The sequence below is a fragment of the Haplochromis burtoni genome, unplaced genomic scaffold (genome assembly GCF_018398535.1).
Source record: "Haplochromis burtoni strain Fernald_Lab_line unplaced genomic scaffold, NCSU_Asbu1 Contig_51, whole genome shotgun sequence".
Lineage (NCBI taxonomy): Eukaryota > Metazoa > Chordata > Actinopteri > Cichliformes > Cichlidae > Haplochromis > Haplochromis burtoni.
Window position 1 is genome coordinate 2699781 of NW_024582412.1, and position 14630 is coordinate 2714410.

The following is a 14630-nucleotide window of genomic DNA, read 5'->3' on the forward strand; positions in this document are numbered from 1 at the left end:
TTCGTAAATTAGGGTGGAAAATAAGTATTTGGTCACCTCAAACAAGGAAAATCTCTGGCTCTCACAGACCTGTAACGTCTTCTGTAAGAAGCTTTTCTGTCCCCCACTCGTTACCTGTATGAATGGCACCTGTTTGAACTCATCATCTGTATAAAAGACACCTGTCCACAGCCTCAAACAGTCAGACTCCAAACTCCGCCATGGCCAAGACCAAAGAGCTTTCGAAGGACACCAGGAAAAGTATTGTAGACCTGCACCAGACTGGGAAGAGTGAATCTACAATAGGCAAGCAGCTTGGTGTGAAAAAATCAACTGTGGGAGCAATCATCAGAAAATGGAAGACATACAAGACCACTGATAATCTCCCTCGATCTGGGGCTCCACGCAAGATCTCATCCCGTGGGGTCAAAATGATCATGAGAACGGTGAGCAAAGATCCCAGAACCACACGGGGGGACCTGGTGAATGACCTGCAGAGAGCTGGGACCAAAGTAACAAAGGTCACCATCAGTAACACACTACAACGGCAGGGAATCAAATCCCGCAGTGCCAGACGTGTTCCGCTGCTGAAGCCAGTGCATGTCCAGGCCCGTCTGAAGTTTGCCAGAGAGCACATGGATGATACAGCAGAGGATTGGGAGAATGTCATGTGGTCAGATGAAACCAAAGTAGAACTTTTTGGTATAAACTCAACTCGTCGTGTTTGGAGGAAGAAGAATACTGAGTTGCATCCCAAGAACACCATACCTACTGTGAAGCATGGGGGTGGAAACATCATGCTATGGGGCTGTTTTTCTGCCAAGGGGACAGGACGACTGATCCATGTTAAGGACAGAATGAATGGGGCCATGTATCGTGAGATTTTGAGCCAAAACCTCCTTCCATCAGTGAGAACTTTGAAGATGAAACGAGGCTGGGTCTTCCAACATGACAATGATCCAAAACACACCGCCCGGGCAACAAAGGAGTGGCTCCGTAAGAAGCATTTGAAAGTCCTGGAGTGGCCTAGCCAGTCTCCAGACCTCAACCCCATAGAAAATCTGTGGCGGGAGTTGAAAGTCCGTGTTGCTCGGCGACAGCCCCAAAACATCACTGCTCTCGAGAAGATCTGCATGGAGGAATGGGCCAAAATACCAGCTACTGTGTGTGCAAACCTGGTAAAGACCTATAGTAAACGTTTGACCTCTGTTATTGCCAACAAAGGTTATGTTACAAAGTATTGAGTTGTATTTTTGTTATTGACCAAATACTTATTTTCCACCCTGATTTACGAATAAATTCTTTACAAATCCTACCATGTGGATTCATGGATTTTTTTTTTCACATTCTGTCTCTCACAGTTGAAGTGTACCTCTGGTGCAAATTACTGACCTCTGTCATCATTTTAGGTGGGGGAACTTGCACAATCGGTGGCTGACTAAATACTTTTTTGCCCCACTGTATATGTATGTATGAAATGCCCAGCATGGATGCTTGTAAAGGTTTGTGCAATATGTTGTAAAAAGAGGCATGTAACAAAAACATGTTGGCAACCGCCTCCCAGAGAGAGTGTGTGTGTGACAGATGATATACTCCCGTCACTCCCACCTTACAGGTGCAGTTGGATACTTTAACAATCTAACGCAAAACACAAAGGTGACAATAGCAGTGCTACAAGGCCATCACACTCCCACCAATAAAAATATGGCTTAGCTAGCCATCTACAAAGCTGGTTTAAACTTTTGAACTTCCTTCATCTCAGCCCCAATTCTTCCTATAGAGGCATATGGAAGCAGAAAGAAGTTAACATTTTACCAAAAAATTGAAAAGAATAGTACCGAGACACAGCCCTCGATAGTGCATCAGCCAAAACATTGTGTGCAACTTTATATGTTGAACATCGAGATCATATGACTGAAGAAGGAGGCAACATCTCATAAGACGTTGGTTGGGATTCTGAAGAGAATGAGGGAATGTGAGGGGAGTGTGACCTGTGTAAACTACAACCTGCACCTACAGCTTGATGCATGCTCAATCACCCCAGTAAGAAAATCCCAAAAAGTTGATTCTGTTCATCTGGAGATAGCTTTGTCAGTGGCAGAAGTGCACCTACATACACATTTGGCGCTATATAAATAAAATTGAATTGAATTGAATTGAACTTCAAAATGTTGTAGAGTCCATATTAAAGGCGATGCTCAGACTGGACAGACCTGCCCTTGCAAAAGAGAGAGAATACAATAACCTCAGTTTTATCTGAATTTAGCAGCAAGAATATACAGGTCATCAAGATCTTTATGACATTCCTGCAGTTTGACTAAGCTGGGGATCCTTGTTTAGCAGTGAAAATGTATATTATCCCTTCAAATGATACTGCCTAAAGAAAGCATGTATGATGTAAACAGAACCTGTTCTGGCACTAAATCCTGTGGAACTGCATATTTAACAGTGTGTGAAGAAGACGCTGTTAAGCACACACGCAGCCTGTATCCCAATTCAGGGTCTGCAGCCTTAAAGTACGCAGCCTTAACGGTCCACAAGGGCCGCGTGCTCAAAGACCGCTAAGGCCGGAAGTGCGAGGCTTTTTTAAAAAAAAAATTATTAGTAATATAAACATACAAACAAAATGCACCATATATTACAGATTCAGAGAATAGACATTTCTTACATATTAGCAACTTTCATACATAGTGAAAATAAAATATAAAGATGGGGTCACATAATTTAACAAATTATTAACTCACTAAATCAAAATCTTCCATAAAGGAAACAAAAAAAGCAGCCTTTTTCTTTTTAACTAAAGTCAAAGATTTAACCAACAGGTTTAAGTCGTTTTTCCAGTAGCTAGTGTTGGTTTAGTCTTAAAAAAGCGACATTTATGTATAAAATGCTTGCACAAGATTAATAACACATTAACACCATAATTAGCTTTCTTTTCTTTCAAAAACACTCCAAACATTATCATATTTAAGGTAAATGGGGTAATTTGAATCCCACTGGAATAAAGCCAGGTATGAAAATCCAACCAAAATATTTGTATAAAATTGCACAAAAAGAATAGATGGTCCAAATCCTCCTCTTCTGTTTCACAAAATACACAATTACCCGTTTCTATTTTGAATCTATCACTAAGGAGTCTATTTGTCGGGTAAATTTTATTCAAGATTTTAAATTGGACTTCTTTCCCTTTAGGCCGGAAGTGCGAGGCTTGTGAAATGGGACGGTCTAGCCTCCGTCGCGCTGCCCAGGTTGCCTAGCAACCATGATACTAACAGCTGGAAACGTTTCATACAGCTTTGTTTGACAGAAATGAAGGAGAAAATCTTTTGTTCATTTGTTTGTTTGTTTCTACATGAGCTTTGATCATTCTCTGTAAGATTAAGGTCAGCTATTGAACGGCGTATATTTTAAAGTAAAGGCTTTAAAACCAAGTTAGTACAAACGTCACTAATGTCACATAACTTTGCCGACATGTGGCCAACAGTAATGTTTTAATGTTCTTCGTTATTAAACATTTGCACATAAATAAGTGACATAATATTCAGTACATACTTAAAGTTTTCTCGGGCGCCCCTCATCCGCGTTTTTTTTTCGGCAAAATTGTCCACACCCACCGCCGCGCTATGCATTCTGGGATATGTTGGGCCACTACGCCACGTCCTTAAAATTCAGGGAAATGAAGGACGCATTTGAGGGCCGCATTTCGAGCAGCCTTCGAATTGGGACAGCCATCGTCGCGTCGCTATAACGTAATCGGCCTTAAAATGCGGCCTTTAAGGCTGCAGACCCTGAATTGGGATACAGCTACACACACTCCATCCATTTCCAGGAACAAATAAGAGTCTATTAGATAGGAGTCAAACCATCTTATACAGACAGCATGGTCTAATCGCTGAGGTCTAGCAGGACGAGCACAGAGAGCACTATGATGAGCTCTGAAACTTTTCAAATAAGTCATTCATCTGAAGATGATCTGTTAGCTGTTTGACAACTACTCTTTCAAGAATCTTTGAGATGAGATGAAGGTTGGAGACGTATCGATAAGAGCTGTGTCAACTGCTGGCTTCTCAAGTCATGGTTTAATTACGGCCTTTTAAAGGCCTGTGGCACGTTGCCCATTAACAAAGAGATTATTGCTTCTCAAACATGACCAATTAGTGGTAGGATTTCTTTGAGCACTTTTGAAGGGATGGGTTCTAACAGATGTGTTGACTGTCTGCGGGAAGTAATGGTTGAAGTTCACTCAGAAAGCTCAGTCAGAGAGACACTAAATAAATATCAGTGGTATTGAAGGTTGCTGTATGTAATGATAGATTTGTGAGATTATTATTTGATTTGTGAATAAATTCATTAAGTCATTACTAGTTAAGGTTAAGAAGTTAAGAAGACTCAGCTCAACAGAGCTCGGACTAAGAACATTGCTTATACATTATCCCTCTTGTAAGAAAGCACTTCTGCCAGGAAGACACCTTCATTAGAACAAAGTTGAAGTACTGGCAGGAATCTGTTTTTGACCAGTTTGGGAGGGTGAGAGACTGCAGAAAAGAGGAGCATAGAGAAAACAAGAGGTAGGCAATACTCAAATTAAAATTTAAATAAAGACACATTTCAGATTGCTAAATGTGCCCTTGGCTTTTATTAACAACCACATGATAAAACACCATCATACATCAAAGACCATACTGCTGCTTTTACCTAACAGCAGTCCTGATCGACTGTTCCATTCATTCAGGAATAAAAAGACATCATCTGTGGACAGTAACACTAGCATGAAAAAGATACAGTAACAGTCAGAACAGGAACTATCATCAGTCTTGGCTCCTCAATATTCTAAACCTGATTAGAGGACTGGAAAAAAAAAAAACCTTTTCTTTGAGTTGATTGTAAACAAAATGAAACAAACATACACATTCACACACATACCCACTCACACTAAGATAATTCTCCTGTTTGAACCTAAAGAACATGTAAGTTAACTTGGAATAATTTGTAAAAACAGAAAGCAACGTACAAACTAGTAATAGTTAATCAAATGAAGATGAACCGACAAACCCTTGCTCTATTTCTGAAGTAAGCTCTGAAGATTGTTGGAGGAGGAAAGTGTGGTTGTTGTTTTTTTTAATGTAAGGCACCGAACAAAACAAGGATCCAACTTGGAAAGAGGTATTTAAAAGATTTCAAGCATGAAGTACCTTAATTTAGTGATTACTCTAAGTACACCTGGTTTGATGCTGCAGAGGAGAAAAGATCACCATTCACATCTCACTGTTAAATTAAGACACACTTTATAACATCTGACCACCCTGCATTGCCTAGCATAGTAACGTCCCACTATTATGTAGAATAAAATATTAAAAAGATGATATCTTGACTTGTTTAACTTTAGCCCACTAGCTTAATGTGAAGGGAAATCTTTGGAGGTCAACGGATGGAAATCAAACTAACCGATGCTTTAGCCTGACTTAATGCAGTACAGATTAAATATTATTCTTATACTTTTAACGAAAACACTAATATGTCAAGTGTGCTGTAGACACAAGGCTAAAAATCAAAATCAAAATTATTATATTAGTGTTACAGTACAGAAAGACTTAGCAGGGATAAACTGACTAAAAATAAAACTCTTTTAAAATCCTGAGTTAAATAACATTGTCAGTCACACAGATGCTGCGTGACCTCAGACCTCATAATGACGGTCGTTTTCGGTGAGCTTTTTTCGCTTTAGTATTTCAACAAAGTTTGTGCATAGAGGTGCATCTGGAGGCGGGGAGTCTAGGTCACAGACAGGAGCGAAAAACTATTTAGAAGACTTTCATTTAAGAAACTTCAGGAGAGCTCATTTTCTTTTATTCCCTTCTGGCATGCTCAGAATACCTTATAGGGAAAATGTTCTTAAACTGCAATAGAATAACTAAGTGCTCTTTGCACTCCCAAATATTTACAGCTCCCCCTACTGCAGTTTTGCTCCGTCTCAGACTCAGACCCGCCCCTTCAGATGTTTTCGGCCTCTCTCCGGGGAATCTCCCTGATGCTCTCTTGAGGTCCACCATGTGCCCGTGGGCGCCGTCGAAAGCTCTGCCCAGATGCAATAAGGTCAGCGTAGCCTTGGGCGTGAGAGAAGGCGTATGCAGATCGCCGGGAACGCCGGCCTCGCTGGAAGGGCGCTGGCTTTTTCTTATCGTCGTCTTCCTTCAGCTCCATCTCGTATTTCTTTCTGTTTCTCTGGACCTAAAGGACGATTGGAAATAAGCCGGTAATATATGAAGCAGAAGGGTCCATGGAAATACAGTAGAAAGTTATAATGGAAAGAAGAAATCAATTTTACTTCAAAAGATGGTCAGAATACAGCCTTAAAAGCAACTTGTAATTACAAAAGAGCGCTTGCATATTCTGCAATACAGCCGGCACCCTAATGATGCTGTGTAATTGTAATGTAAGAATGGTGGGTTAGGATAATCTATACTACAGCCCTGCCATCAATGTTAGGAAATAAAGTTGTGGCCATAATTAGTAAGTGATAATCATACATTTAAAGCAATGCATGAAAGAAACAAAAAAACAAACAAAAACATAAAGCTATGTTGTTTTATGTTTATTAATATATTTATGCATGTCAAGCATCTTATTGCCCATCACCCAGGACTCCCCCACCTTCCCTGAGAGGGTTCAGGCTGATGGGTCAGAAAATGACCAGCAGGCTTGTTGCTGCACTGGCAGAGGTCTCACCTTGTCTCCTACAGAGGGCCAGATGGTTTTAGAGAGAAACTGGATGCAGATGACAGGCAGAAGGCTGATGCCCACAGTAAGGATGATGGTTAACCACAGGTACGGCTGACGTAAAGCATTTGATGCTACCCCTACAAACACAACATATAAATACACACACACGCACATGTTAACAGAGAAATGAAGAATGAGGGGTTTATGTGGGGACCTTCAATACTTGGACATGGTTCTCATTGGGTAAAATTATTAGTAGAAGGCTATTGCATTCATGCTAATGAAAATAAAAAGCCTTTTGTCAAAGCCTGACTTACTGACAACTTGTAGAGGATTTAGCAGTTAAAGAGACTTAACTTTTCTTGACAAACAGCTGTAAGGAGTGTCTACACTGAAAGCTACAAATGAATGATGAAGTTGCCTTAATGCAATTATTGTTTAATATATCAACAAGTAATTTGTCAGTGATATTGCAGCTTCAGCTGGCCAGAGATCCTCTAGGAGCGATTTAATCTGAAGCAGGCTTTAAATTGGAGGCCAACCAACACAGGAATTTTAGAATACGTCATCAACCCTTATTGGCTTTTTGAATAACAGTCAGACAAACAGCTTAAATTAGTGAAGCTGTGGTCAACTAACCTGTGAAGGTGAAAACTGAGGGGAAGATGACATGGATCCCAGCACTGTGGATGTCAAACATGACCCCAAAGTAGATGGCTATGCTGCCCAGAACTGCAAAGCAGTTGACAAAAGTCCAGTAGGAGGTATCTAAGGAGATCTGACAAGACAGGAAGGAGAAAAGACAGACAGGATATTTTACATAAAAGCCATTACAAATATCAATATTCTTGAGTAGCTCCATATTTTGACAACATCAATACTTCAAATAAGTCACAAAATCCGAATTATAATTCCTAAAAGCAAAAACTGAAAATTTATGCACTGCACATTCTCAGAAATTTGTAACCAACCTGCAGATTCACGATAAAAATCAAGGACGAGGCAGCAACGACAGCAAAGGACTGATAGTCTGAGGGGGCTTCTCCGTCTTGCCCCATGGTTTGCAGGAAGGCTCCATAAGGTATGAAGAAGATGATGAGTGAGACGAAGATGCCGTGGAACAAGCTGATGAAAAAGTTTTTGTAGTTAAACAACGTCCCCTGCTGACCGGGAATGTAGAGTTTGGGGAATTTTAAACTCAGTCTGTCGTTGACATCCTACAACAGAGAAAGAAAGAGAAGGTTTCATGAAATTTTAAGATTAAGAAAAAATATCTACTGAAGAATGACTCAACTAAACTTTAACTCTGTCTTTGTGCCATGAATTTATGAGAAAATTATGAAGAAAAAAAAAAAAGCTATTCATAATTAGTTTTTACATTCATGCAGGATACAATAGCCCTCTTTTCTTTGGTCTACAACAAATTCAGCTTTTACCTGGTCAAGAAGTCCAACAAGTAGAACAGGCAAGCTGCTGTAAGCCAGATTGTAGAGTGTGATAAACCAGTCTTCAAAGGTGATCTGCGGGAAGGAAAAAAACAATCATTTATCGTCTCTGTTGCTGTTCAGTATCATCTGTCACTGAGTGTGTACTTTAGAAGTAAAGCACCACAAATCTGCACTTCTCACTGCACAACCTAATCCAAAGCAATCATGCTATTTAGTGGGCTGAGGAATTGAAGATGTAGGAGAGACATCTGCAGTATCATAATCTTGTTCTTGCCTCTTGTGCGACTGGAGCATTCAGATGTATGCACCGTTAAAAGTATTCTTTTAGGTGTTGCTCAGTAAAAACCTTTGAAGGTTAACATTACGACCCCTTAGGCAAAAGGACCAAGGTACAAATTTAGACATTAAACCGAGAAGTTGATGTTGACTAATGGAAATTAGGTTGTGTGTGTGAAAGGCGTTTTCTGTGGATGTCTTCCAGCAGGAGAACATTTACTCTCTGCCATGTTTGAACATGGATTAAAAATTCTACAGAAATGAGCTTCAGTGTTTTGTGTGGGAGCTACTCACTACATTTGCAATTTTCACAGGGTTAAAGTACATGTCATAATGGGCAAACTCCATGAAAAGTTAGTCTAATGATGGCTATGATACTACAAACATTCCCTTCTTTTCAGAATAAAATCAAAGGGATGACTTTCACAGTGCTGCTGACCTGTGAGGAGTATCCGTTGAAAAAGGAGTACCAGAAGTGGACCAGAGTGAAGGCAAAGTTCTTGAAGAAGAAGAAACGCAGGAACTTGCACATTCGGATGTAAGACCAACGCCCGTGCACCAGCAGGAGGCGCTGCAGGTAACGGAACTGAGCAAAGGCGTAGTCGCTGGACATGACGGCCTGCATCCCCTCCTGACCGCTGATACCGACACCGATGTCTGCAGCTGGAGGGAGAGCGGACGGGGAGAAATCTTAGAGCAGATTCGTAGAATCTTACACACTTGGCGTGAGCACAGTTAGCTTGTGTCCTTACTTTTGATCATATTGACGTCGTTGGCTCCGTCTCCGATGGACAGTGTCACAGCCTTCTTGTACTTCTTCACCAAACTCACCACATTAGCCTTTTGTTTCGGTGTTACACGGCAGCAGATGACCGCCTCGCATTCACAAGCCATATCCACAAAGTCAGTCTACCGGTAAAGAGAAACATTTCACTGGATTTAATATCATGAAGACAAAAATTCTTCTTACTCACAATAATCAAAGTTATTTGTTAAACCTGTCTCATCTCTTTCTCCCAATCATCCATCGGCTGTCCGTCCTGAGGGTTGCTTGGAGGTTGACGCCTCTTTAGACGCAGACGACGCAGACGACGGCGTTTCTTCTTCTTTTCATACAGAATTTCATTCTGAAAAGAATAAAGAGAGTAGATTAGTATGTAAACCATGCAGGGAAACCGTATTAAAGGCAATATATTACATTTATCTTTAGACTATAACATTGGCTAGGCTTTTTAGTACTACCAATTCATCTTTTATAGTAGCTTTAATTTAGTTTTGGTTTTTGAAGAAAGCTCACCAGCCATCCTCCGGTGATGATGAGAGCATTTTTGTTTGATCCGGGAAAGAAAGGCTCGGCCGTTTTCTTTTTGCCTCGACGGTAAGCTTGAGGGTCATCCCTTCTGCTGGCCTGACGTCTGGTTAGCTTCTCACTGTAGACACACAATACAGGTGATAACAGTGCTCAATTGCAACACAGTTGGGACCATAAATAGTATAAAAGATGGTTGGAACACTTTAAATATGAATGGAAACAGAATGCAATGGTTTCATTTCACTGTTTTCTGATGTTTTGATGGTGATGTGTCCCATCATCAAGTTATTTTCTTTTTAACATGCAACTTGATGATGGAACACATCATCATCATCAAGTTACATGTTAAAAAGAAAATTTTACATCTGTGATGGGGACCGGGTGGTGGTCCCCATCTTTAAGAAGGGGGACCGGAGGGTGTGTTCCAACTACAGGGGGATCACACTCCTCAGCCTCCCTGGGAAAGTCTATGCCAGGGTGCTGGAAAGGAGAGTTCGTCCGCTAGTCGAACCTCACCTCACCTATGGCCACGAGCTGTGGGTAGTGACCGAAAGAACGAGATCGCGGATACAAGCGGCAGAAATGAGCTTCCTCCGAAGGGTGGCTGGCCTCTCCCTTAGAGATAGGGTGAGAAGTTCGGCCATCCGGGAGGGGCTCAGAGTAGAGCAGCTGCTGCTCCACATCGAAAGGAGCCAGCTGAGGTGGTTCGGGCATCTGACAAGGATGCCCCCTGGGCGCCTCCTGGGTGAGGTGTTCCAGGCATGTCCCACCGGGAGGAGGCCCCGGGGCAGACCCAGGACACGCTGGAGAGATTATATCTCTCGGCTGGCCTGGGAACGCCTTGGTATTCCCCCGGATACAAGCTGGAGGAGGTGGCTGGGGAGAGGGAGGTCTGGGCCTCTTTGCTTAGGCTGCTGCCCCCGCGACCCGGCCTCGGATAAAGCGGATGAAGATGGATGGGGATATCTATCATTTTTGCTTACAGGAATAGAAATGTATTTAATTAAAAAAAAAAAAAAAAAGAAAAAAAAAAAGAGCTGAGCTTGTGAAGATGTGATGTGAACATTTTAATTTGATTTGAATTTGAAGGCCCCTTCCAGTTTGGATTCAGGAGACAGACACTATCTCTACTTTCAAGATTAGGCTTCAAACTTTCCTTTTTGCTAAAGCATATAGTTAGGGCTGGACCAGGTGACCCTGAATCCTCCCTTAGTTATGCTGCAATAGACGTAGGCTGCCGGGATTCCCATGATGCATTGAGTTTTTCCTTTCCAGTCACCTTTCTCACTCACTATGTATTAACAGACCTCTCTGCATTGAATCATATCTGTTATTAACCTCTGTCTCTCTTCCACAGCATGTCTTTATCCTGTCTTCCTTCTCTCACCCCAACCGCTCGCAGCAGATGGCTCCGCCCCTCCCTGAGCCTGGTTCTGCCAGAGGTTTCTTCCTGTTAAAAGGGAGTTTTTCCTCCCCACTGTCGCCAAAGTGCTTGCTCATAGGGGGTCATGTGATTGTCGGGTTTTTCTCTCCATGTATTATTGTGGGGTCTACCTTACAATATAAAGCACCTTGAGGCTACGATGTTGTGATTTGGCGCTATATAAATAAAACTGAATTTAATTGAGTCTGCAGGGACAGTCCGCCTTGGGATGTCGTTTGCAATGTTCTTGTCAACCTACTTGACATCATCTCCGTAGTGGATCTCCATGTCGTCTGTCAGAAGTGAACAGGAATATCCGATGTTCTCTGCCGTTTCTGGGGATAAATTATGAAGATTAAAACACGAGTTCAGATTCAATTCATCCAAATTGTTACTTTAACCAGCTCAGGCATGTCGCTGTTATTCATGTGACACAGGTGTTTTATTTCTTGTGCACTTTGGGGTGATGGTACCTTTCTTATCTCCAGTCAGGACCCAGATCTTGATGTCTGCTTTAGCCAGCTTGGCAATGGTTTCTGGAACTCCATCCTGTAGTTTATCCTCAATAGCCGTTGCTCCAATTAGCTAAATGCAAGAGAACTCATTACTAGCTGTAACGGGAGCTTCTTGCTTTAAAATCCGATAGATTTTTAGCAGAAGAGATTTTTTAATTAAAACATTCAAATGAAGTCTACATGTATATAGAAACTAAAGCGTGGTCATTTCCCACTCACCATCAGGTTGTTCTCGATCTGCTCATACACAGCATCCAGGGCAGCTTCGCGGTCATTCATGGTCACCTGGGCCTCTTTGTGTCTCCTGGACCAGGCTTCGAACTCTTCAGCGCTGATGTCTTTGTAACACAAGCACAGTGTCCGCAAGGTCTCGTTGGCAAAGACCTGATAACATGAAAATGTTGACTTTGTTTACTCCTGAGAGAAAAAGACAGCATCTGGCATGCTGCAAATGAGATTAAACAATAGCTCACATCAAGAGCAGTCTGGGTGGTTTCCTTATGTTTGGAGCTGGGGGAGAGACGCTCGTAAATGACAGTGTCTGCTCCTTTACAGTAGAGACGAATTCGGCCATCGGGAAACTTCACTAAAAAGACAGTACATAGAAAGATCAGTGGTAATTAGACAGAAGTCTCAGTGAGGTAAAAAGTCAAAAGTAGCAGGTCCAATCTGTCCAGTCTAAATGGCTTTGATAATATTGCTCTTATTTGTTTTAGTTATTTCTATAAAAAGACCGTAGTCATAGTGACGTTTGGAAACCTTTTTTGAAATTTGTAATTTTTGCCAGTTTGCAAAAAACAAAAACAAACAAAAACAAACCCTGTTTTATTTTCTATTTCACTTTAAATTAAAAATAAGAATTTAGAGAAATAAAACTATGAATGAAACTATTGACTGAGACCATAAAGTCATCAGGAACCTGTTTGTTGAAATCAAAGATATAAGTAGGGTCATTTCCTTTAGATTTCTAAATGACCGCACTTCTTTTTGCATCCAGAGGTGCTGCCCCCTGCTGACAACTAGAAAGAAGGCAGGTGTAAGTCACAGCTTTCACTTTTTAGGCCCTGAACCAACATGCCCATTTATATACAATCTATATTCCTTACACTATAAAAGGATGGCATGTGGTGCAGTAGCGGCGATTTTAGCAAGATCTGGATCCACGTCCAGGTCATGCAGCATCCACACATATTGAAATTACAGAATATGTTTAGGATTAACTACGTATGCATTTATATTAAAGATTGTCCAAAACAAGTAAAACTGTTCAAATACTTTTGAGTTCTGTGCCAGTTGTGTATTTTGAGTAGAAACATAATAAAATCCTTCCATGATTTAGTGAAGACTTGATTTATTCAGTTTTTAGGTGGCATTTCATCAGTTTTTCATTCATTGCGCATCCTTCAGTAACTTGGTACTTTGTTTTGTTTCTGATTCAAAGTTTGATGGGTTTTTTTCCCTTGCAGCTTCATGTGTATGGAGATAACTGTACATCTAAAGAAGTATTTAAGCACATTATGTCAGGCTGTGTGCTCGTACAGATGATAGACATGCGCTTGCGGTCAGAGTTGAAGTCGAGAAGCGCCAACATTTCGTAGGTCATCTCCTGATCCATCTCCCTGATGGTCATGGTGTCCTGCGTACGAGACAGAAACACGTAACCAAAGTTCCTGGCAGCCGTGACCAGGGCGCCCTCATCAGGAGACGCTGCCTGGTATACGAGATCATCTGAGAGGACAGTACAAAAGCAGAAGTCAGTACCTGCAGTCTTCTTTTTAAATAGGACCTATATTATGTGACTGTAGGATTACCGTCTTTGTGCTCCACCATGACGGTGTGGCAGAGGGAGAGCAGTTTGAAGAACTCCATGGCATCTTTATCCTTCTTGGATCGGACATGGGCAACCAGGGAATGATCTATGAACTGGAACTTCTTATCAGCATAGCGGTTCCAGCTCCAGTCCACCAGCTGACATAAAATAGAAAAAGGTTTTATGACTTTCCATTTTCCTGTGTTTATAGGGTTTTTTGGGGGACCATTTTTACAGATCGCTGAAGATCAAACTGACATTTAATTTGTTTCTACTCATGAAAATTCTTTCAACTCATTATTTAGATTTTACCTTTCCTCGTTCCAGTGACACACCCTCAGCAGTAGTTGGATCACCTGTGGGGAAAAAAACAAAGACAAAGACAACCCCCCACAAAACAAACTTTTAATGCCAAAATTACAAATCCACAGTACAGCAACTGTCAAAAAACAAAAAACACACTGAAAGACAGCAATGAGAGGTTTTAAATAGAGTTGATACAGGACCCAACAATTTACTTAACATATTTTCCTAGATTCATGTATTTGTTTCATTTTCTGCTTTAATTTGCATTTGATTCGATCTTTTAACTCCCTCAAAGCTGTGCCACAGGCCACTGATCAGGAAACTGCTGCTTTTCTTTTGTTACCATTAATCAAAAACATGTATTTGGCACAAACTTCATTGCCGGTAGTTATGTGCCATTATTACCTGTGTAGCTTAAAGTTTGGGTAACTTTAAACTAAAAACCAACACCGGAACATCACAGGTGGCTTTTCTTTTTGGGGGGGGGGTATGTAAAACTCCCATTCCTGAATCTTATTTTTTCCTTGTGTGAAACAAAAACTCCTCAGTACCATAATTGCGTCCAGCGATGGTGCACTTCTTGAACTGCATGATATTCTGCGTCAGAGTTCCTGTCTTGTCGGAGAAGACGTACTGGATCTGACCCAGCTCCTCATTCAGGGTGGTGGTCCGAGCCTGCAGACAGTTAAAGGAGTTTATGCAGCAGAGCTGTAGTGATCAACTGAGGGTGGAAAATCTGCCATTTTCACAAAATAATCTCCAATTAAAAAGGTCTGGTTTACCACAAAACAGCATATATTCTTCATTTATGTCATATGATTTTGGTTTGGTACAAAAAAAA

The 14630-nt window shown here is 41.2% G+C and overlaps 1 protein-coding gene across 1 annotated transcript in view; it reads right to left on the minus strand.

Moving 5' to 3' along the window:
• Positions 1 to 4596: 4596 nt before the first annotated feature.
• The window catches only part of atp8b1 (ATPase phospholipid transporting 8B1), a 36542-nt gene continuing 26508 nt past the window's right edge, over positions 4597 to 14630 (minus strand). The window contains exons 14-30 of the mRNA XM_042220595.1: positions 14341 to 14464; positions 13796 to 13839; positions 13485 to 13641; positions 13213 to 13401; positions 12147 to 12259; positions 11893 to 12057; positions 11632 to 11743; positions 11418 to 11493; positions 9721 to 9853; positions 9422 to 9550; positions 9176 to 9332; positions 8863 to 9086; positions 8136 to 8219; positions 7671 to 7916; positions 7339 to 7477; positions 6706 to 6836; positions 4597 to 6207 (exon numbers count right to left, since the gene is read on the minus strand). Of these exons, the coding sequence (XP_042076529.1) occupies positions 5971 to 6207; positions 6706 to 6836; positions 7339 to 7477; positions 7671 to 7916; positions 8136 to 8219; positions 8863 to 9086; positions 9176 to 9332; positions 9422 to 9550; positions 9721 to 9853; positions 11418 to 11493; positions 11632 to 11743; positions 11893 to 12057; positions 12147 to 12259; positions 13213 to 13401; positions 13485 to 13641; positions 13796 to 13839; positions 14341 to 14464 (2460 nt within the window). The 3' untranslated portion in view covers positions 4597 to 5970. The remainder of the gene's footprint in view (positions 6208 to 6705; positions 6837 to 7338; positions 7478 to 7670; positions 7917 to 8135; positions 8220 to 8862; positions 9087 to 9175; positions 9333 to 9421; positions 9551 to 9720; positions 9854 to 11417; positions 11494 to 11631; positions 11744 to 11892; positions 12058 to 12146; positions 12260 to 13212; positions 13402 to 13484; positions 13642 to 13795; positions 13840 to 14340; positions 14465 to 14630) is intronic.